This window comes from Dermacentor variabilis, chromosome 3 (assembly GCF_050947875.1).
Source record: "Dermacentor variabilis isolate Ectoservices chromosome 3, ASM5094787v1, whole genome shotgun sequence".
NCBI lineage: Eukaryota > Metazoa > Arthropoda > Arachnida > Ixodida > Ixodidae > Dermacentor > Dermacentor variabilis.
The window spans coordinates 25,341,728-25,363,996 of record NC_134570.1 but is presented as its reverse complement, the minus strand read 5'-3'; the positions used below and the strand labels follow the sequence as shown (position 1 = coordinate 25,363,996).

The following is a 22,269-nucleotide window of genomic DNA, read 5'->3' as shown; positions in this document are numbered from 1 at the left end:
GCATCAAATTTGATTAATATCGTTGCATTTAAAAGGCAAAGTTAGCAGCCTTTATTTTTTGAAAGCGGATTGTTTAATAAAAATTGATGAATATCAAAAATTTTTAGAAATTACCATGTATACAGCTGTGTAACTCAGCAATGAAACATGAATCGCAAATCTGTAAATTTCATCTAATAGTACATGTAAAGCGGACAAAATTTATTAATATACATAGCTCCTAAATGTACCACTTATTGGTGAGTAGGACTTTTGCATTACCTTTGCAAACAATGCAACACATTCACGTATAGTCGGATACAACTTAAGTCTGCAGTGAAGCCCCGCCAACGCCCTCATTAGCGCCAGCCAATATTTCCGCGAGGCTGCAAATAGGTTGTACTTCAAACTTTCCCTGTTACCTAAATTAGGCGGTGATCACAAAAAAAAAAAAAAGTTATAATCGCATAATTTTATGCGTTTCCACCCGTCTATTATATGGAATGGTGAAAGCCTGTTTACTGAACTGAAATAAAAAAAAAAGGACAGTGGTAATTGGAGATCGCATGGAGAGGCCTTCGTCCTGCAGTTAACATAAAATAGGATGATGGTGATGATGATGAAAATGATGATTATGATGAAAACGCTTGCAATGAAAAAACCCGGCGTGCGCCACACATCTTCACAAGAAGCAAAAGCCAGAAGTTTTCGCAGTTTCGTGCAAGATTGCAAATGCTGTTACGTTTTACAATAAACGTTTATATCCAATAATTATTATTATCGTTTACTGCGTTATGAGAAACATTTGTCTGCACAAAACTAATCGGGGTTTGGACATACTCCAGTGTCCAGCACGGACGTCCCACCTGTGGAAGCGTTTCTCGCTGAGCATGCATCTGCCGTTCCTGCTTCATCGAGCTCGCCTTCATCCACTGCGCCGTCAACAGGTACGTGCCAGGCTACTCCGGACGACACCGAGCCAGTTCAAGAGAAACAGCAATGGGAATGCCCTCTGCAGTGATGCTCAGCAAATCTTTCGGAATGTGTGTATGAAGCTGCGAAAAGAGCAGCCTAATGTTGCGCTCACACAGATCAGCAAGTGGACGAGCGAACTAACCGGTGTGAGCATATACGCAACGTTTTTGATGTCACGCGCACTGCCAAAAGCGTGGACGGAGAACTACGGGCGCGTCCACGGAAGCGGAAATTGAGGAAAGCACGCCAGCAAGACAACAGCGGTTGTTCAGTGGTCCTGTCCAAACACGAAAAATTGCAATAAAACGTATATAGACTGACCTTAACGGTATGGATCTTACTGTGGGATGAACGCACGGGTAGAAGAGAATTTAGGTTGAATCCTCGATCAATAGCAGTTCTCGCTAAAAAAAAAAAAAATCCGGAACGATTAATACAAAACGCACGATCAATACGAAAGGACTTGGCTTTAGGGAGCAAAGCAAGGAACCGCAAGGACGTCGAAAATACTGTCTTGCTTCGCTACCACTATTTATTGTCAAGAAGGGTTTCTATCTGGGCTTGTTGGTGCATATTGCATGATTGGGGCACAGGAATGGACTTCCGTATATGCCTCCCTAGCGCACATTCATTTGCTCCTCACTTTCGTGTCCCTTTAAATAGGGGCTGTCGGGAGCAAATCCAAACTAGTGTCCCTGCATATGCTTGCGCACTAAATTTTAGGCCAAAGTACATCGTTAATTGTGCTCTCGGACGGCAGCGAGCCTGGGTTCGAGAGCTGGCCACTGCGCATGCGTGTCTTTAAAGAGTCAGCAGTTTAGGGGGGGGGGGGAACTTGTTCAAAAGTTCCACCGGTTTAAAAGGAATTCGAAAAGCGTCATTCCCTACGTCCACAGCTTATCCTTGTGAAGTCACCAACCGCGCTTCCTCTGTAAGGAGCGCCATCTAGCTCCCCTCCTCCCTACGACCACAGGGACGCTCCCGCTACTCACAACGAGGTTATTAAATTCTTCCACATGTCTAGAAGGGTCTTACCATCCCCTCACCCCAAGTTGAATAGGGCGCAAGCCGTTTCGCTTAGACTTCTACAGACCAGCACATATCCGTGTCTGTCCGTTCTCCACGAGGCTTACCCCGACGTGTATCGCGACGACGCCTGCCCGTCCTGCAGGCAGACCTCCACTCTAGCGCACGTCCCCCGGAAGTGCGGGTCGACATACCCTAAGTTCATCAAGGAGAAGTGGGACTCGCTTCTGCGTAGCCCCGCTATAGACAAGCAAATGCTGGCTGTCCGGCCAGCCCGCGACCGCGCCGGTGGGCTAGACCTGCCGGTACCGGCCTGGGACTAGCCGGGTGCTCGACGAATTCGTGTCCTCGTCGGACCAGCAATAAAGTTTCCTCACTCACCGGCCACGTGGTAGAGGCAGAGAAGGTACGGGAGAGAATAGAAGAGCGAGTGGGGGGGTGCGTGTACATGGGTGCGTGTATGAAGCATAGAAGACCGAGTTGGGTGCGTACACACACACACACACACACACACGCACGCGCGCGCACGCTTCGGACCACCGTCAGTTGCAAATCGCTCTTCGAAGGGGCGGGACGGTGTGTCGAGCGAGCTCCTGAACATAACGTTGTAATGTGGTGAATGCGGTTTCAATCATAGACTCGAGACCTCGGAGAGTTATGAAGCTGGGTTAAAAGACATGCGTGCCGAACAACATGTCATGTGATGTCCTTGACATTTCACGTTTGTCCGAAATTTTGAATAACTGCATCAGCAATACCTTTGGGGTTACCGGAGCTACTGCGCAGATTTTTATGGATGGCATGCTACATACTGTTAAGAACGGCCCGCTGACGTGCAAGTTTTGCCAGCCAGTTGCGACAGCGGGCGTCTACTTTTCCTGGAATGCCACCGCAAACTTCTAGCCACGGCGTCACTAAGTCGACTGTGTGTGGAGAACAATACGCGCGTCCTCGACTCTCCGTCGCTGGAGCCAAGATGAGTTCGACGAAGCAGGATTTGTGCCTGAACCCATCACCGCCGATCTGGTCTGCTGTGAACGAGGGAGTCCCCGAGGGAACGTAGTTCGAGGCTCCTTCCCACGCGCCGTTCAAGACGCAAGACAATGGGCAACCGGCGGGCGCGCTGCGGCAGTCAGCTCGGGGAATAAAATGCGTCTTTCTTGACCTAAGCCCCGAGTTCTGCGAAGACCATCTGACCTCGGTTGGGGACCGTGAACCTGTGCGGAAATATGGGTGTAAGAGCTCGCGCAAAGAGGCGGCTCGTCTACGGTGCCTGGTCGGCTCGCCTGCGGTGCCTGGTCAGCTCGTCTACGGTGCCTGGTCGAACGTTTCCCTCACCTTGGGATCGAGGGAGGACCGAGTGTTTATAAAGCGCTGTTTTGCCGCTGCTCAGTGTACTTTCTCTCGCAGTCATGCCAGAATGAAATGCAACGTTCTTATGTAGATACTGTAAATAAACCCATATTCCTCGTTCTCGATGGGAACCAGTCCTTCCCTTCAACAACGTCCTCAGCGTGGATAAGTTGGACGACGGCATGGGCCAGCTACCATCTAATTCATGCCCGACTCCAATCTTGACAACTGGGTACGAACGGTGGGATTGACCCCCCAAACCTGACAATACGTATTGATGGAGTGTTTCAGCTGCGGAAACGGCCAACGACCTCAATGTGCGCAAACCGAGTTGGGTGCGTACACACCAGTGTTCCCTGCGGAACACTGGTGTGTTTGCAGGGAGTGGTCGTCATACTGCAGCTGTCGTCCCGTGTTGTCATGCGCGAGGCCGATCCTATGTAAGGAGCGGGTGTCGTAGCAAAGTTGGCTCATCCCGGATACAGTGTGTGTGGCACATGGCCGAAACAATACAAATCTCAGAACGACCACTACAGATTCCAAATAAAGGTGTCTTCAGCAATACCATTGGTAACTACAGTGGTTGAATGCTAATCGCGTTAACGCCATATCATTCATCGTGGGATAGGTTCTGGGATGAGTCGAGGTGTTCCTGTGTTTTTGATGACGTACGAAGTACGGATATCTGAGGACAGGAGGAAGATCAATCGATCTTCTGATTTAGGAATAATTATTGCATGCTTCCAATCCAAATGGATTTCCGGGCGAGAAATTTTTCATATATAAAGCAGAGCACATCGTTCGGCATACCTCACAAGAGACGCGTTAGGTATTTCACGAGCACCGGCATGGTGACTTTTTTTATGTTCAGGTCAAGAAGCGGGGACAGCACAACTGCTTCATTTTCGCGACATTAGAATGTCACTGTGGGATAGAATATTATCAAGGGTAACTGTGCTTGCTATGTTGAGGTCGTCGCTCTCGTTTGCGTTGTCTTCTTACTTTTTTTTTTTCAATTTTCGTCCAAGATGCACGTAAATTAGCCTTCTAAAAATACGAAAATGATGCGTTTACGGTAAGATAAGCGAGGCACTCCGTTTTGTCGATAACCGTGATTAAGATAGAAAACGCTAGAAAATTGGGCCAGACACGACAAACGTCAGACGCGAACGGTCATAACGGCCGCAGTGATTTTTTTTTTTTTTTAAGTAAAGAGACATAAGAACAGTCGGCGTCGCCCTTGTGTAGAACGCGAGAACAGCGGCTCCGGGGGGAGGGGGGGGGGGAGCGCTCACGGGCCAGCCAGCGACGTCTAACGATAGTTGCTGGGCTCAAAAGTGCCCAGCAGCTACCGTTAGACGTCGGGCCCAGCAGCTTAGCGTTAGACGTGGCTGGCTGCCTCTGGAGCGCCGCGGGGCTGCAGTTCCCGCGCTCTACACAAGGGTGACGCCGACTGTATACATTTATGTACACGAGCATTTTCTCACTGCATCAGAATGTGGCAGCCGCCACCGCCGGGAACTGAGCCGGCGACCTCGGGTTGGGCAGCAGAATGCCACAGCTGCGGCGGGCAGCTACGAGGATGTACGTGTACTGAGGGTAAGTGGCTAGATAAAGCACAGCGAGCTTACCGCCCCGCAAAGCACGCTCTGAAAACAGGCGTAGAAAGAGACGTTATGACAGCCGTATTGTAGGCGGAAAATGTTTCTCGCAACGTAGTATATATAGTCGTCGTCGTCGTCGAGACACGGGCCTTTGCCTCGACGGTTGGCCTCATTCGCACAAGAATTGCAGCGAACAGCACTTTGTCTAATTTTTTTTTTAACCGTTAACCGCGATTTATGGTGCTGCTAGCATATCCTCGAAGTCGGTGTCACGATATAAGCGCGCGATATGAAATCGAAACATCTTCAACGCAGGGTCAAATCAAATGAACGGCGAACCATTGTCGCTAGCAATCCGTAACGAGACAGTATTCACGGTGAGTGCGACGTGGCTTCCAGGTATGACATGCTGCCCCGGAGAAGACATTAATAATTAATGGCAATCCACGAAATGCACCGCCGACGCAAACTCAACATGGGCATTGGTATATAAATCCAACCGGCGAAAGCGCCAGCACCCTTCCAACAACGTTTCCAGCGGGGTGCGGCAGAGGGTGTTTTGATCCGACTGCTGGTACGATCTGTTGGGAACTCGGCGCTGACGCCCGTGGTTGTACCTGGGTCGCAAGCCCCAAGGGTAGCGTTGGCCTGGCGGCCTGGGGTACAACTGCAAGCATCCGAAGGTCCCGGCAAAGCATGAGTCGACAGGTAACAACGAAACAACTTGTTTATTTTAACATCGCAAAGAGTTGGCGGTCAGGTTTGACCGAAGTAGAGAGACGGGAGAGCACTTCACTCAACGGAAGAAATCGGAGCCCTCCTCTGGCGTCCGGGGGCAGCTGTTTTTATACTCTCGCAGTTGAGGGCAAGAAGGAACCCCTCAAAAGACGAGCACGTGAATGTACAATGGGCTAATGGTGACGCACACTGTCGTAGCGATGCCGTAGCACCATGTCGTGGCGCTGCGCACGATCTCGTAGCACCTGGTCGTGGCGCTGCGCAGCACACTGTCGTGGCGCTGCGCAGCATACTGTCGTGGCGCTGCGCAGCACACTGTCGTGGCGCTGCCGGTCGGACACAATGACTGTAACGAGAAGATGGTCCCTGCTTTGGCATCGCCTGTTTCGGGCACAATGACTGGAACGAGATCCCTGCTTTGGCATCGCCTGTTTCGGGCCCAATAACTGGAAGGAGATCCCTGCTTTGGCCTCGCCTGTTTCGGGCACAATGACTGGAACGAAATCCCTAGGCGGTCGCATCGCCGCAGACGCGCCTGGAAACACCTGGCGATGAGTGTTGCGGTGACGACGATCGGGCCAAAATGTCCGCCGCCCCGCCGCCGTCGCGCCGGCAAAACCACGTGTCGCAGGCGAAACGCAACAGACCGCCCCGCCGGGGAAAGGAGATCCCGATGGACAGGGGACTGCATCCGCTGTCCGGAGGGATGTCGCTCGATGATGCTCATAACCGAAGTCGGGCGTCCCTTGACGTTTCTTGAGCGCAGCGCACAGAGAAGGCCTCGTTCTCTCGTTCAGGTTCGCACGGGACACTGCAAAGTGACTTCGGGAGAGTTCACATTTTTGTTCTCGTTCCCGGCAAGCGTTAGAACTACGCTGAAAACTCAACCGCTCAGTCAGCAAGCACGGCACAACCCTCACTAAGCCCTGCCAGGCTCTTTCCCCTTTTTATACCACTGCCTAGTTCCTTACAGTAGTCTAGCATCACTCAGAACGCGTCCACAAATTGAAAAATTGCACTAGAAAGCATATCATCACTTTGAAACACTAAACAAAAGCAATATGTTAAAAAAAATCCTGCCTCAGGAAGAAAAACATCAGTAACAAACAATTTTGAGGCTGATTCCTACGTTAGGGGCTTCGACTTAAGCCATCGGCGTTACCGTTGAGACTCCCCTTTTTGTAACGCACCTCAAAGGAATATTGTTGTAAAGCGAGGCTCCAGCGCAGGAGGCGGCCATTTTTGGGAGAGATGGTCTGCAGCCATTGGAGAGGGCAGTGATCTGTCTCAATGATAAACCTCGAGCCGGCTAGATAGCATGACAATTTCTGAACGGCCCACACGAGACATGCACACTCTTTCTCGGTGGCGCTATACGCCTGCTCACGACTGGTCAGCTTACGACTAGCATACAGGACGGGGTGTTCTACTTCTCCATTTTCCCGTTGGCACAGTACAACGCCCATGCCTCGCTCACTAGCATCGCACTGAACAATGAACCCTTTTGTAAAGTCTGGCGATCGTAGCACAGGCTGGCTTGTTAGGGCACTCTTTAGGGCGCTAAAAGCTCTTTCCTTTGTCTCGTCCCAGACGACTGTTTGAGGCTCTGTCTTTCTTAGAGCATCCGTCAGGGGAGCCGCGATATCAGAGTACCTAGGGATGTACCTCTGATAGTAGCCGGCGACACCTAAGAACGACCGAATATCGGTCTTTGTGCGCGGTTGCGGAAAGTCTCGCACAGCGGCCACTTTTATTTCAGAGGGGCGGCGACGACCCTGACCAATCACGTGACCGAGGTAGACAACCTCGGCCTGTGCTAACTGGCACTTAGGAGCCTTTACTGTCAAGCCTGCTTCGCGCAGGCGGGTTAGCACTGCCCGCAAGTGTGTCATATGCTCAGACCAGGATGCGGAGAATATCGCTACGTCGTCTAGATACGGTAAAGCGAATTCTTGCTGTCCCCGCAACACTTTATCCATGAGACTTGAAAAACAGTATGGCGCGTTCTTCAAACCAAAACTCAACACTTTAGGACGGAATGTTCCCATTGGTGAAATGAACGCCGCATACCTACTAGCCTCTTCTGTAAGTGGAACCTGCCAATAACCCCTGACAAGATCTAGGGTGGAAATAAACTGAGCGCTACTAACTTTCTCAAGGCGCTCCTCGATGTTAGGGATCGGATAAATTTGATCCTTAGTGATGGAATTAAGCCTGCGGTAGTCGACGCAAGGACGAGGTTCCTTGCCCGGTACCTCAACTAAAATCAAAGGGGAGGTATAATCACTCTCACCTGCCTCAATAACACCGAGCTGTAGCATTTTCTTTACCTCAGCCTCCATAATATCGCTCTGGCGGGGTGACACCCGATACGCCTTGGATCGTACTGGCTCTGTGGAGGTAAGTTCTATATCATGAGTAAGTACAGAAGTCCTACCAGGCCTCTCAGAGAACAGACCTTGAAACTCTTGTAATAGCTGGTGTAGTTCGGTTTTCTGCTCAGGCGACAGCGGTGCTTTACTGATAAGGTCACTAATGACTTGACCGGTGTCTTCCCTGTTCGTCACTGAGCCTAGTCCCGGAAGCTCGACCGGAAGCTCTTCAGGAACGTTTACCATCATGCACACCACTGCTTCCCTTTGTCTATAAGGTTTGAGCAGATTACAGTGGTAAACTTGCTGTGCTTTCCGCTTTCCTGGCAGACTTACCACGTAGTTAACGTCCGACAGTTTCTGAACAATTCGCGCTGGGCCCTCCCACTGCACGTCTAGTTTGTTGTTTAGCGATGTGCGCAATATCATGACCTCATCGCCAACCTCAAAACGACGGGCCCTGGCTGTCCGATCATAATAAACCTTGGCCCTCTGCTGGGCCTTTGTCATTGCTTCACCTGACAACTCCTGTGCCCTTCTTAAGCGTTCGAGGAGCTTAAGCACGTACTCCACCACGACTGGGTCGTCGCCCCTACCTTCCCATGATTCTCGAAGCATGCGAAGCGGAGATCGAAGCGAGCGACCGTACACCAGTTCAGCTGGCGAAAACCCCGTAGCCGCATGCGGCGCGGTCCTTAAAGCAAACATCACCCCAGGCAGACACAGCTCCCAGTCAGTTTGATGTTCAAAACACAAGGCTCTCAACACGCGCTTCATGACGGAGTGGAGCTTTTCAACGGAATTCGACTGTGGGTGGTACACTGAGCTGTGTAGCAGCTTTACCCCACACCTTTCGAGAAAAGTTGTCGTCAAAGCGCTAGTAAACACTGTGCCCTGATCTGATTGAATTTCTGCAGGAAAACCAACTCGCGCAAATATGGACAGTAGTGCATTAACTATCTCAACTGAGCTGAGTTCTTTAAGCGGCACTGCTTCAGGGAACTTTGTCGCTGGGCAGATCACAGTCAAAATGTGTCTGTACCCCGTGGCTGTTACCGGCAGAGGTCCCACTGTATCAATAACGAGCCGTCTAAAAGGCTCCGTAATGATAGGTACCAATTTCAACGGCGCCCTCGATTTGTCCCCTGGTTTGCCCACCCGCTGACAAGTGTCACATGTCCTCACGAAATGGTCTGCGTCCCGAAAACACCCTGGCCAATAGTACTCTTGCAAGAGACGGTCCTTAGTTTTCTTAACTCCTAGGTGTCCGGACCACGAACCCCCATGTGACAAGCGCAACAGATCCTGACGATAGCATTGAGGCACGACCAGCTGATCGAACTCCACTCCTCGGCGGTCTAGATACTTCCGGTACAGGACTCCACCTCTTTCCACAAAACGCGCAGTTTTCCTGGCGATACCTTCTTTGACATTGCAGCGCACGTTTTCCAGGCTGCCATCCTTTTTTTGCTCGGCTATCAAAGCCGTCCGGCTGACTTTTAGCAACCTATCAAGTCCGTCTGACGTAGGCGCGATGAGCAAATCAGTAGATAGCTCTTCTAACTTTCCCGCGTCGGGATTTTCCTCTCCAGTATCTGGCGCCTTCAACGCTACAGACTCAATTCTATTCTGTTCGGGCGTGCTCTGAATATCAGCTTGCTGCGCCTCTGACCCTTTTTCGTTGTTTGATAACGTCGGCCCCGCAACTACCGCCTTTGCAGCGAGCTCCCGAACCTTCGATCTGGTTAAGGCCTGAACACTAGCTTCACCAAACAAAAGCCCCTTCTCGCGCAGGAGGTGATCGGACCTGTTTGAAAATAGGTACGGGTACTGGGGTGGCAGCATAGATGACACTGCCGCCTCCGTCTCAAGCGCTCCGAAAGGTCCTTCAATAAGCACTTTTGCTACCGGCAGACACACGCTATGAGCTTCCACGGCTTGCTTGATCCACGCGCACTCGCCCGTGAACATATGGGGTTCTACGTAAGACGGGTGAACTACATCCATCGTAGCTGCGGAATCGCGAAGCACTCGGCACTCTTTCCCGTTTACGAGGAGGTCTCGCATGTAAGGCTCAAGAAGCTTCATGTTCTCGTCAGTGCTGCCTATTGAAAAAAACACAACTTTTGGTGTTGTTTCCGGACACTGCGCCGAAAAGTGACCCGGCTTCTGGCACGTATAACAAACGCCCGCTCGCCTCATCTCGAACCGCTTTCTGCGTTCGGCTTCGGCTGCCGTCTCTTTACGTTTGGTCGGATTGCTTTCACTCGCATCCTCACTACGCGTGTCCCCCTTAAATCTCATGGGCGTGAACCTTGGCCTCTCAGACTTGGAGCCAAATTCACCCTTTTGACCGTCCTTAGCTCCGCGAGCTCGACGCGTCACAAACTCCTCGGCTAGCTCAGCGGCTCTAGCCACCGTACTCACGTCTGGCCTATCCAAGACCCAGTATCGCACGTTCTCCGGTAACCGACTATAAAACTGTTCTAGCCCGAAACACTGCAGAACTTTATCGTGGTCACCAAACGCTTTCTCTTCTTTGAGCCACTCCTGCATGTTCGACATAAGCCTATACGCAAACTCTGTATATGACTCACTTTTGCCTTTCTCATTTTCCCGAAACTTCCGACGGAACGCTTCCGCAGACAGCCGGTACTTTTTTAGCAGACTCGATTTTACTTTGTCGAAATCCTCTGCTTCCTCTCTATCCAAGCGAGCGACTACGTCGGCCGCCTCGCCGGGTAACAAAGTGAGCAAGCGCTGTGGCCACGTTTCCCGAGAGAACCCCTGCTTCTCGCACGTTCGCTCAAAGTTAACCAGGAACAAACCAATGTCCTCTCCAAGCTTAAACGGCCGCATCAGGTCAGTCATTTTGAACAATACGCGTTCTCCTGCACCGTGTGCCTGACTTCCATTACGAGCGCGTTCCATCTCTACCTCGAGACGCTTCATTTCCAAAGCGTGTTCGCGCTCTTCTTTTTCTTTCTGCTCTTTAAGTTCGCGCTCCTGTCTTTTTGACCTCTCCTCAATAGTCTCAAGGCATTCCGACAGCTCGTCATCCTCAGCCTCTAACTCAAGAATAGCCGTTATTAGTTCCGGTTTTCTTAGTTTGTCTGAGACATCCAGACCCAACTCTCTTGCAAGCTCCAACAATTTCGGTTTGCGCAACGACTTCAAATCCATGGCTGCTCTGAATGCTGCTTTCTCTACTGCTTACTATTGTCTTGCCGCAAACTAACCCGGCAGCAACGACAACCACAATTACCAGCTCTGTTTCTGACACTAACAAAAAGCCTGGCAAAGCTCAGTAGAAGAAAGTCCCGCACTCACCAAACCTCGCAGGCAGGAATTCCGCGCAGTCGTTCCGCTGCAGGCAACCAGTCGTCACACAGGGCTCGTTGCACTGCTCCCGGATCGTCGTTGAGCTGCTCAGCATACAGTCAACTGCATCTCTTTGCTGCTGGCCTCCGTTGTCGCGATCTCGCCGCTGGCAGACAGTTGTTTGAAGTCGTAGGCGATCTCACCGCTGGCAACCAGATATTTGGATCCGACTGCTGGTACGATCTGTTGGGAACTCGGCGCTGACGCCCGTGGTTGTACCTGGGTCGCAAGCCCCAAGGGTAGCGTTGGCCTGGCGGCCTGGGGTACAACTGCAAGCATCCGAAGGTCCCGGCAAAGCATGAGTCGACAGGTAACAACGAAACAACTTGTTTATTTTAACATCGCAAAGAGTTGGCGGTCAGGTTTGACCGAAGTAGAGAGACGGGAGAGCACTTCACTCAACGGAAGAAATCGGAGCCCTCCTCTGGCGTCCGGGGGCAGCTGTTTTTATACTCTCGCAGTTGAGGGCAAGAAGGAACCCCTCAAAAGACGAGCACGTGAATGTACAATGGGCTAATGGTGACGCACACTGTCGTAGCGATGCCGTAGCACCATGTCGTGGCGCTGCGCACGATCTCGTAGCACCTGGTCGTGGCGCTGCGCAGCACACTGTCGTGGCGCTGCGCAGCATACTGTCGTGGCGCTGCGCAGCACACTGTCGTGGCGCTGCCGGTCGGACACAATGACTGTAACGAGAAGATGGTCCCTGCTTTGGCATCGCCTGTTTCGGGCACAATGACTGGAACGAGATCCCTGCTTTGGCATCGCCTGTTTCGGGCCCAATAACTGGAAGGAGATCCCTGCTTTGGCCTCGCCTGTTTCGGGCACAATGACTGGAACGAAATCCCTAGGCGGTCGCATCGCCGCAGACGCGCCTGGAAACACCTGGCGATGAGTGTTGCGGTGACGACGATCGGGCCAAAATGTCCGCCGCCCCGCCGCCGTCGCGCCGGCAAAACCACGTGTCGCAGGCGAAACGCAACAAGGGCAACACAGGAAAACGAAAAAAATAAAGGCGGATTGCGAGCCCTGCAGCTCTGCTGAGGTCATTCTTAATGTGAATACTACTGGTTCATCACTATTTGAAACATCGCATCATCATCATCAGCCTAGTTACGCCACTGCACGGCAAAGGCCTCTCCGATACTTCTCCAACTACCCCGGTCATGTGCTAATTGTGGCCATGTTGTCCCTGCAGACTTCTTAATCTCATCCGCCCACCTAACTTTCTGCCGCCCACTGCTGCGCTTCCCTTCCCTTGCAATCCAGTCCATAACCCTTAGTGACCATCGGTTATCTTCCCTCCTCATTACATGTCCTGCCCATGCCCCCTCCCCCCATTTCTTTTTCTTAATTTCAACTAAGATGTCATTAACTCGCGTTTGTTCCCTCACCCAATCTGCTCTTTTCTTATCCCTTACCGTTACACCCATCATTCTTCTTTCCATATCTCATTGCGTCGTCCCCAGTTTAAGCAGAGCCCTTTCCGTAAGCCTCCACGTTTCTGCCCCGTACGTGAGTACTGGTAAGACGCAGCTGTTGTACACTTTTCTCTTGAGGGATAATGGCAACCTGCTGTTCATGATCTGAGAATGCCTGTCGAACGCACCCCAGCCCATTCTTATTCTTCTGATTATTTCAGTGTCATGATGCGGATCCGCGGTCACTACCTGCCCTAAGTAGATGTATTCCCTTACCACTTCCAGTGCCTCGCTTCCTATCGTAAACTGCTGTTCTCTTCGGATACTGTTAAACATTACTTTAGTTTTCTGCAGATAAATTTTTAGACCCACCCTTCTGCTTTGCCTCTCCAGGCCAGTGAGCATGCATTGCAATTGGTCCCCTGAGTTACTAAGCAAGGCAATATCATCAGCGAATCGCAAGTTACTAAGGTATTCTCCGTTAACTCTTATTCCCAATTCTTCCCAATCCAAGTTTCTGAATACCTTCTGTAAACACGCTGTGAATAGCATTGGAGAGATCGTATCTCCGTGCCTGACACCTTTCTTCATCGCAGTGATCGCAGTCGGCGTTTAAGCTGCTTAGAGTGTTTCATCGTGAAATTTTCTTGTAACGTATCTTCCGGTGTATTAGACGCGCGCGCCTCCGACCTACCATTGACCAATCTAAAATGCGTGCGTCTTATACAGCATTTTTTTTTTTTTTTGCGTCGGAGGCGTTATAAAAATGTGTGACTTGTAGATCGGAAAGTACGCTACTTGGAAATATGACGGGACGTTCAAACCAGCTCAGTAGGCTCCGTGAAACGCGATTGCGCACGTTCATCGCGAAATGTCTTGCTCGCCCATTTCTAAGGCAATAAACTTCCACCTCTCTTGCAAAAAAAACAAAACAAAACAAAAAAGAAAGTTACAGTAACAGTCACCTGTAGTACGCGTGACCTGTAATTACAAAAGCACTTATGTCAGGATGACCGCGATGCCTACGCGGCGAGCCTTCGGTTCGACGACACAGGCGCTCTTTTGCCAGCCAGTTTCGGTTTCAAGGAGCTTACCAAGGGGAACTAATTGTTCGCGTAGTTCCCACAAGGAATCCGCTATTCAAATTTTAATCGTTGGGTAGGGAGTTTCGAGAACGGGCCCCAAAGTACTCATTTGCTGTAGCCAACTGTTGTTGATAATTAGAAAATCATTTACCGTAACCGCTAATTAGGCACGTAATTGTGGAAATTGCTCTGTATCTAGAGGCTGCCAATCTGTACTTTCGAATGGTAAACATAACGTTACCGTGGTTTATATTTTCATAATTTTAAAGATTTGGTGCATCCAGAAAAAAAAGAAATAAGAACGCCCTGTATATTTCGTATCTATGTAAACTGCAGAAAACTAAATTGATGTTTCAAAAATCAAAGGTCGCAAGAAAGAAATATTTGTCTTAGGGTGCAAAACACAAGAAGATTAGTTTTTCAGGGGCCCTGTTAGGAATGGCATGCCGATGTGGCAACGTGCAAGTTATTTCAGCCCGCTGCACGTGTTTCGATCCACCCGCGGTGAGGGCGCCCTTCAGAGAACCAGCGAGGACAGCGCTAACCAACCGTGAACGCCCTTTGGAGAACTTGACTACGGCGGCATTAATCCACCATGCACCTCGTTCGGACAACAGGAGAAAGGCAGCTCTGGAATTTAGAGGCGCCGGCTGGGGTCGGGCGTGACCACCTGGTTACGGGGACGCAGGACAATGGACACCACGACGACTGCGCTGCAAAGGTCGTCTCCCTGCGGAGGGGGCACTGAAACCTGTGTGTGCGTGTGTGTGTTTGCAAAACGTCCCGCAGAGAAGTAAAACGTCCCGCAAAGAGGCGGCTTCTTTACGCTAACGTCGAACGTTTTGCCTGACCTAGGGATCTAGGGAACACGAAGTGGATATAACAAGCTGTTGTCGGCGGCTAGGGTGTGCTCGTCGTCGTGCTCTGTGCTCGTCAATGTACTCGTGAGCTGTGTGCTCGTTTGCTGTATGCTTCGTCTTGCGGGCTCCATTTGGGAGTCACGCTAGACTGTGTAAATGTATCCCATGTTCAAATGTAAATAATGTAAATAAACCCTGCTCGCCTAGTCCTGTCGCCCCAAGTTCCTCCGATCGTCCTATAAGCCCGGCTCCAAATCTTACAAATGGTGGCAGCGGCGAGATCGTCCGCCAAATCCTACAGCCCTTGCCTTCTTTTTTTCTTGCGTTTTGCGCTTTAGATAGCACCGTTGCTGTTTTGCCTTTTCTGCATCCTCCTGTGTTCTGAACAACTGGTTCAAGTTGGTGCTTTGTTGAAACTGCAACTGTTCTAAATATGGTGAAAATGCTAAGTTATGCATGTTGGACGTGCGGTAGACTTTTGTAAGTGCGCTTAGAGAAAAAAAAAACGCTCGAAGCGAAACCCAAACTTACAGATGGACAGCTGCCGACGTTTTTTTCTATCAGCTTTCACCGCTGTCAGATCGTAAATGTGACGTAATGTCAACCTCTGGCTTAGTGCTGCTGCTGTGACCACGAAATAAGATCGAATACGCCATAATCCCGAGCTGCACGCTTATTTTAATGCGAACGCATTATATGCCCCATTACGCGAAAATCCGTCGGCATGACCGATCGATGGTAGCAAAAATTGCCGACGGCGCAAAGATTAAAATCACGTAAAAAATGCTCGCATTCACGTCAAGTTTCTCACGGAGGCTCCTGTAAATAAATTAAGGGATTTGAAAGGAAAATCCGGCAGATTTTGGTCTGGTGGGGAGGGGGAATCGAACCCGGGCCTCCGAGGTGCAAAACGAGCACGTTTCCCCGACGCCGTCGGCCATTTTGCGCCGTCGGCCATTTTTAGTACTGCCTTTCGGTCACGCCGATTACGTCGACGGATTTTCGCGTCACAGGGCATACAATACCGCGGCCGTGTACATATACAAGGCCGCGGTATATGTACACTTACCGGTACGATGTGCGCACTGGCTCGGTATGTCGAGGCAACGCAATACGTCGTCGCCGCATTGCAACACGGACTTATCATGGAAAGCACATTTTGTACATTTATGTGTGTACACCAGAAGCGTAAACGACGTAAACATCTCTTCGTATCGCTTTTGTCCCACGTAAGCACGATGGAGGTTCTTAATGCGCCGGGCGGCGGGTCAGAAAATAAAAGCACATTTTGACGACGTCCCCGCGTGCGACACATTCTCTTCGACGTGGGTGCGTACACGAACACGAACACACTTCCGCGCACAAGATGGTGTCCGTCTCTGTGGCACCGTTCAGAAGCGCCATTGAATCACGGAACAGAACGAGGAATGACGTTAGAACGCGTGGTGTGTCGATGCTGCTAGCAAAAGTTCATTCTGACGAAGCTGAGTTATGCGAGGAGACAGTACATCACGCAGCTTCATTGTGACGTGCTCGAGCACACGCAAACAAAGGGTCCCAAGTGAAGCACTGTCGCGCACACGGCCTCGGCAGGCTTGATGCGGGCTCCGTGCGCTTTCGATGACTTGCTACAAATCGATGACGGCTTCCGGCGCGCTCGATGGCACACACTGCGCGACGATGCTGTAGTAATGCATGCAATATTGTGAACTGCGCTTGCAATGCTTCGCGGTGGATTCGCTGAGCTTCTGCTCACGTTTCCGCGTTTTCGGATGCTTTGTAAGAACTACAGGGACTTTGACGTTAGGAATTTGGTTTTGTAGTCGTACAGAAAGGCGCTTTTCTAGGAGGCGAGTTCGCTCATTTGTTGATTTTTGGTGTCGCCGAGTCCCAAATCGTCCACCTGTAAGTGCTCTAACAGAAAAGACGGAAAAGCATTCTTGCTTTTCTTTAATTTTTCGCCTCCGCAGTCCTTGCTAGTGTTGGCATTTAATCTACCAGCGTGACCTCAAAGTAGGACTCGCTGCCACTCCTTTAAAGCAAAGTTATGACGACAAAACTTCTCTTTCTGGTGACCCTGACTAGGTCACGCTACCTTCGATTGGTGGCAGCGGAGTTTCCGGGACGACAACAGGTCGACCTGCGAAATGTGTTTTTCGCTTTACTTTGCTCCTTGACTTGTGGCCTCAGCCGAGCGAACCTTAATTAATCAAGCTCTACCTCAGTCATTGGTTGCTATTGATACCTCGTTGATTTCATTAAAGCGTGAACCGAAACAGACGACACCATGCATACCAGGTCTCCGTTTAGAGCTGTAGGTGCCTCCCTGCAAAAGCTACCAAGCCTATAGGTGCCTCGGGAGTCCTCGTATGATGCGCGAAATAGTTGAGCCTGTATTGTTTAGCAATAATTATAAACTGATGCCAGGCTTATGACTTTAGTAAAATATCTGAGCTACTTTGTTGTTGTTCTACATCGCCTGTTAACCATGGTAGCAGGCACAGAGGTGAAGCACCTGCTTAGCGCTGATGGTCGTGCATTAACCTGCCCAGCCGCAAATTTGGTGGCACTGATAACAGCATCCTCACGCTTACTGTAGGGTTTTCTGCGCTCCAAGTTGACTGTGACACGTTCTGTTGCAGCTATACTATGACGATAAACGTACGTACTGAAATCGCAATGCACAAAAATAGAAGCATCGAGCCAGTTGGTCCGTGATTTTTGTGACACCACACGCAAGGTACCGAAGCAGAGAAACGGGTGCTTTCCGTGTTTCAGCGCCGAATCCACTTGCCCGCTCTTGACAGAAGGCACTTCGCAACATGCAGTGCCTTGCTTGTTAGGGAAGGTTGATCACTAGATGCATTTCGTCTCACTGCTTGGCGGTGTCTTCATCGCGGCTTTTGCCATAAATGGTTTGGTCTTCAAGAACGATTCTTGGAAGTTTGTGTACCCCTTCGCTGATCTTGGAGGCTCTGTTGTGTGTAGGGCGTTTTTGTCGTTGGATGTCGCCAGCACTCCGAATAACATCTGTCACAGTGTAAGCCGATTTGATATCGGCAGATGACGTTCGTCGAGAGAAGATACTGGCCGTTTCTGAAATTAGGGCAGCTAAAGGAGCGTCCAGTTGCGCAGACCTACATCATGGTTTTTTTATGCAACGGTTGTCGAACTTCACGAAGCTCTAGTGCGAGATATTGAGTAAAATTTTTATTCGCGCCTGTGTGTCATCGAGTGTTTCAGCCTGATTTCACTGTGACGCTCACTTTGTCATCGTGTCCAATTTCTGCTCTGTGAAACGAAAGCTCGAAGCTCCGTACACGTGGAAGGCAGAAGGGGCTGCACGGGCTGCTCAACGGATAGCGTGAGCTGTTCAGCTATTTGCTCGTTGCAGAGAGCACGCAGGTTAGGACTGCCATTTTGTGCGTCCCGAGCATGGTTGAGAGCACACAAGGCGTGGTATGGCCCTGTCGTCACAGCAGCGCCGGTGCGATGATCACTCAATGACGGGCATGTACTCCGACTCGGCCTTGCAGAAGTGCTCCAGCTGTGAGTGCAGCTCCTTGATAGGGCACCTGTCCTGCGGCTGCGTCTTCCAGCAGGTCAGCATCATCTGATAGATCTCCTCGGGGCAACCGTCGGGCTTGGTCAGCAGCTTACCGCTTGTCACCTGCTGGATCACCTGCGGGCAGATTTGTGAAGTGATCTTAAAGTTTGCCATTACGCGATGCCGTATAGACAATATGCTGTAGAATTTGAGATCACAAAAATATAGCGGCGCTGCCGTTGGTTTCGGTGCAAGCAAGAAATTGTAATTCGGTGTGGGCAAGAGGGGTAGTCATTCTCATAGCACGACTTCCAAGTATATGCTTGCGGGTTTGTACATCTAGCGCGATACAAGATGAGACCTACAGGTACGACTGTTGCGGAAAGACAAGTTGAATACACAGGTCAATTTGTCAAGTGTTCTGCCTATAATATCGTACAAAGCAGCGTAGAGAGAATGCGAAGCGGATAGTCAATGTATTCATTCGCTACTTTTGCCTACACAACTGATTCACTATATCAGGCTCTCTCAGGCATCCTGCACTGGTGTGCATATATTTTTGTCTACAGACGCGCCCCTTGCCTAAGATCACTTGTGATATGCAAGTGAGGAGATAAACAATGATTCGATAGCGGAGCATGAATTACCTATAGTTCTTGTGGTAAGCGCTGGATCAACGTATGTGGATTTTAATTTGAACTACATTAGAAAAGGTCTGGTAACTGCAAGTCCATCAGACCTAAAGCTGCTGCTGCATGAATATTAGGCAGGGATATAATGTAGTGATGTGGCTAGGGTGTCTTAGAGTGCCGAGTAACTATCGTTTTCGGGTCTTCATGGTGCATTACTTTTGCAAAGCGTGGTTTACGTAACAGATATTGAAATACATGCAAGCTGGATAACAGAATCTTACCTCGTGGTTTGACAGCTCGTACCAGGGTTGCTTGCCGAACGCGAATATTTCCCAGAGCACGACGCCGAAGCTCCAGACGTCCGACTCGACAGTGAACTTGCGGTATAGGATGCTCTCTGGAGGCATCCACCGGATGGGCAACATGGTGTGTCTTCCCACCTGCGTACATTGAGGGGGTCTTAGCATATCGTAAAATTTAACGGGTAGGCTAGAAAAAGAGCGCAGTCGGTGACCATATTACGTGACAAAGCCCTTAACGTTGCTGTTGGAACGAAATTTAGAAAGTGTTAAAACTGATTCGTGATTTAGTGCGGCCGGGTTGGCGAGAATGTGTTGGCAGAGTCCGAACTCAGCAACTAGGATTCGTATCCGAAAATCAGTAACGATTGTCGGCTGCGTGTTCCAAAGAAGCAGTGAGGGCTTGCCCAGCGTTCGCTGCTTGTCCTTCCGAGAAGGTAACGTTCAGTGGGCGTCGCGCGATCGACCTGGACAGTGGAGGCATCTTTTTCCTGGTTCTCGTTAGTGGTCGGTCGACGCGACCCGTAGCCTTCGCTACAGTGCACGGAATTGGTCAAATGGTGAGTAGCCGGCTAGAACGTTTGCGCACTGCTACGTACCAGGTCGTGATGCGCGCTTGCGGTGCGCACATATCTTCGTATTAAGCTCACCCTGTAGTAGTCGGTGCTGTAGACGTCCCGCGACATTCCGAAGTCGCCTATTTTGATGACCAACATGTCGCCGACGAGACAGTTGCGTGTCGCGAGATCTCTGTGCACGAAGTGCTGCGACGCCAGGTACTCCATGCCGGCTGCCACCTGGACGAAGAGGCGGTGACGTCAGTAAAAGAAGCGTTCCACGATGCTCGTCACCAAGAGCGTTGTCGAAAGTGCCGATATATAAAGAGGATATAAATGGTCAAAAAATGGTGCCGATTAAATATGTTATTGATCTTAGCCCGTGTGTGACACGTATTTACAACTTTTCGTTAAAAACTGGCATTTTGCCACAATATAGTAAGAGTGCTAGGTGACGGTAATATACAAAAGTGGTGATAAAAATATTCTCGTAATTATAGGCCCATCTCAAACCTTCACCTATTATTTAAAGGACTTGAAAAAGTTATTCATCTTAGACTGTCAAAATTTATTGACAAACATTCTGTCATAACAAAACAGCAATATGGATTTAGATCAGGTTTTTCAACAGAAAGTGTTCTACTGTTTAAAAAAGAATTGATCCTAAAAATACTGAAGCAGAAAGATTCACACTCGGCCTATTTTTAGATATGTCCAAGGGCTCTGACAAAATTATCCATGCAACATTAATAGGAAAGCTGCAGTGTTCGTGGTGTTGCCTTCAATCTAATTCAGAACTACGTAGAAAACAGACAGTAATGTGTATCGATAAGCAGAACTCTGTCTCCAATGAGACTTGTTAAATACGGAGTTCCCCAAGGCAGCATATTGGGACTGCTTTTGTTTATTATATTTATTAATGATATTGTAAGTGTTGACCCTTCAGCCCAATACATAATCTATGCCGATGATACAAGTCTTTTCTTTTCTGGGACAAATATACATCATCTCGTGAATCTAGCTGACATAACATTAGAAAAAGTAGACACCTGGACACTTGGACATTCTTTACAATTTAACTGTTCCAAAACTAAAGCTGTTCTTTTTCGCTCTCAATCCCCGCTTTACGAGCCAACTCATTCTTATAATCTCATATTAAACAATAATAAAATTGAATTTTCTTCTACAGCAAAATCTTTAGGTGTTATTTTTCATGAATATATGAAATGGGATCACCATACGGAATTTTTGCAAAACAAACTTTGCAAGGCCTTGGGCGTACTGAGAAAATGTCATCGTGTATTGCCAGTTCCTCAAAAACTTTCATTTAAGGCACTTTTCTAATCTCATCTGCGCTATTGTAACTTAATTTGGGGTAAGGGAACAAAGCAATCCACAAATAATTTTCTTATCCTACGAAAAAAAAATGGCCCTAAATTCTGTTGCAAACCTACCATTTAATGCATACACTTCCGAACTACTCATTAAGTATGATGTAATTACATTAAACGTGCCATATGAATACAATTTATTACTTCCCTTTAGAACAGATATTGTAAAGAATAGCGGTTATATAGACAGTGTAGCTAACTTGCAACTAAATCCTTCTTCACACTTAAACCGACACTCGCACAAACTATGGATTTCGAACATTAAGTTGCTGTTTGCCAAAGACATTAAATAATTTCAAGCTTCCTTAAGAAAATGTTCGCACACTCTCTAGCACTTCTGTTTTAAGCATGCTGTGTAAAATATGTTGCTAAATAAGTTCTATTTTTCGTAAAATAATTTTCTGTGTTTATCATGTATATTCGCATTTGACAACGACGTTGAAATGGATTCTTTTACTGCCCTGCTGCCATAGTGAACCGGGGGCGTAGGGCTAGTCAAACTGCTTCTAATGCAGCTTCTTTCCTTCGTCCCAACCACTTATGTGAAACTTCGTGTATGTGGTAAAATAAATCAACTCAAACTCAAGAAAGAACATACTTGGACCGATATCTTCAGCAGGTCAGCCCTTGTCAGAGGTGCAACAGCTTTGGCGCCAGGATCCAGCACCGACCGATCCGGGCCACGATCCCTACGGAAATAACATTGCGCTTGACTGCGATTGTTTAGGAAGCATTGCAGGATCACTTTAAACGCACCATGATGTCGCTTGCCTAAAGAGTGGCATTTGTTTTCATCGACCTTTAGTCAGGTCGGACAGTCGGAAGCCCTCTTTAAATTAAAAAAAAATACTGGGCACTAACTGGAGGATGGGAAAAACGGTACCGCAACAGGTTACGCCCCAACTCCCGCAACAATGTTTAGAGGCCTTGTTGCACGTGGCCGATGTTGTCGCTTACCAGGCTACACAGGCCTGTGGCAGTTTCAGTACCTCGAAGTTCAGCTGATTCAGAGAAATTGTTTTCACTGTCACTGTGCTCCGAAGCTCTTT

At 49.3% G+C, this 22,269-nt stretch overlaps 1 protein-coding gene across 2 annotated transcripts in view; it reads right to left on the bottom strand.

The window, feature by feature from the left end:
• Positions 1-15,940: 15,940 nt before the first annotated feature.
• Positions 15,941-22,269, bottom strand: part of LOC142575311 (high affinity nerve growth factor receptor-like) — a 176,447-nt gene continuing 170,118 nt past the window's right edge. For both annotated transcript variants that reach the window (XM_075684565.1, XM_075684566.1), the window contains exons 12-15: positions 21,819-21,909; positions 19,923-20,069; positions 19,255-19,413; positions 15,941-18,476 (exon numbers count right to left, since the gene is read on the bottom strand). In XM_075684565.1, coding sequence (XP_075540680.1) covers positions 18,291-18,476; positions 19,255-19,413; positions 19,923-20,069; positions 21,819-21,909 — 583 coding nt within the window. In that variant the 3' untranslated portion in view covers positions 15,941-18,290. The remainder of the gene's footprint in view (positions 18,477-19,254; positions 19,414-19,922; positions 20,070-21,818; positions 21,910-22,269) is intronic.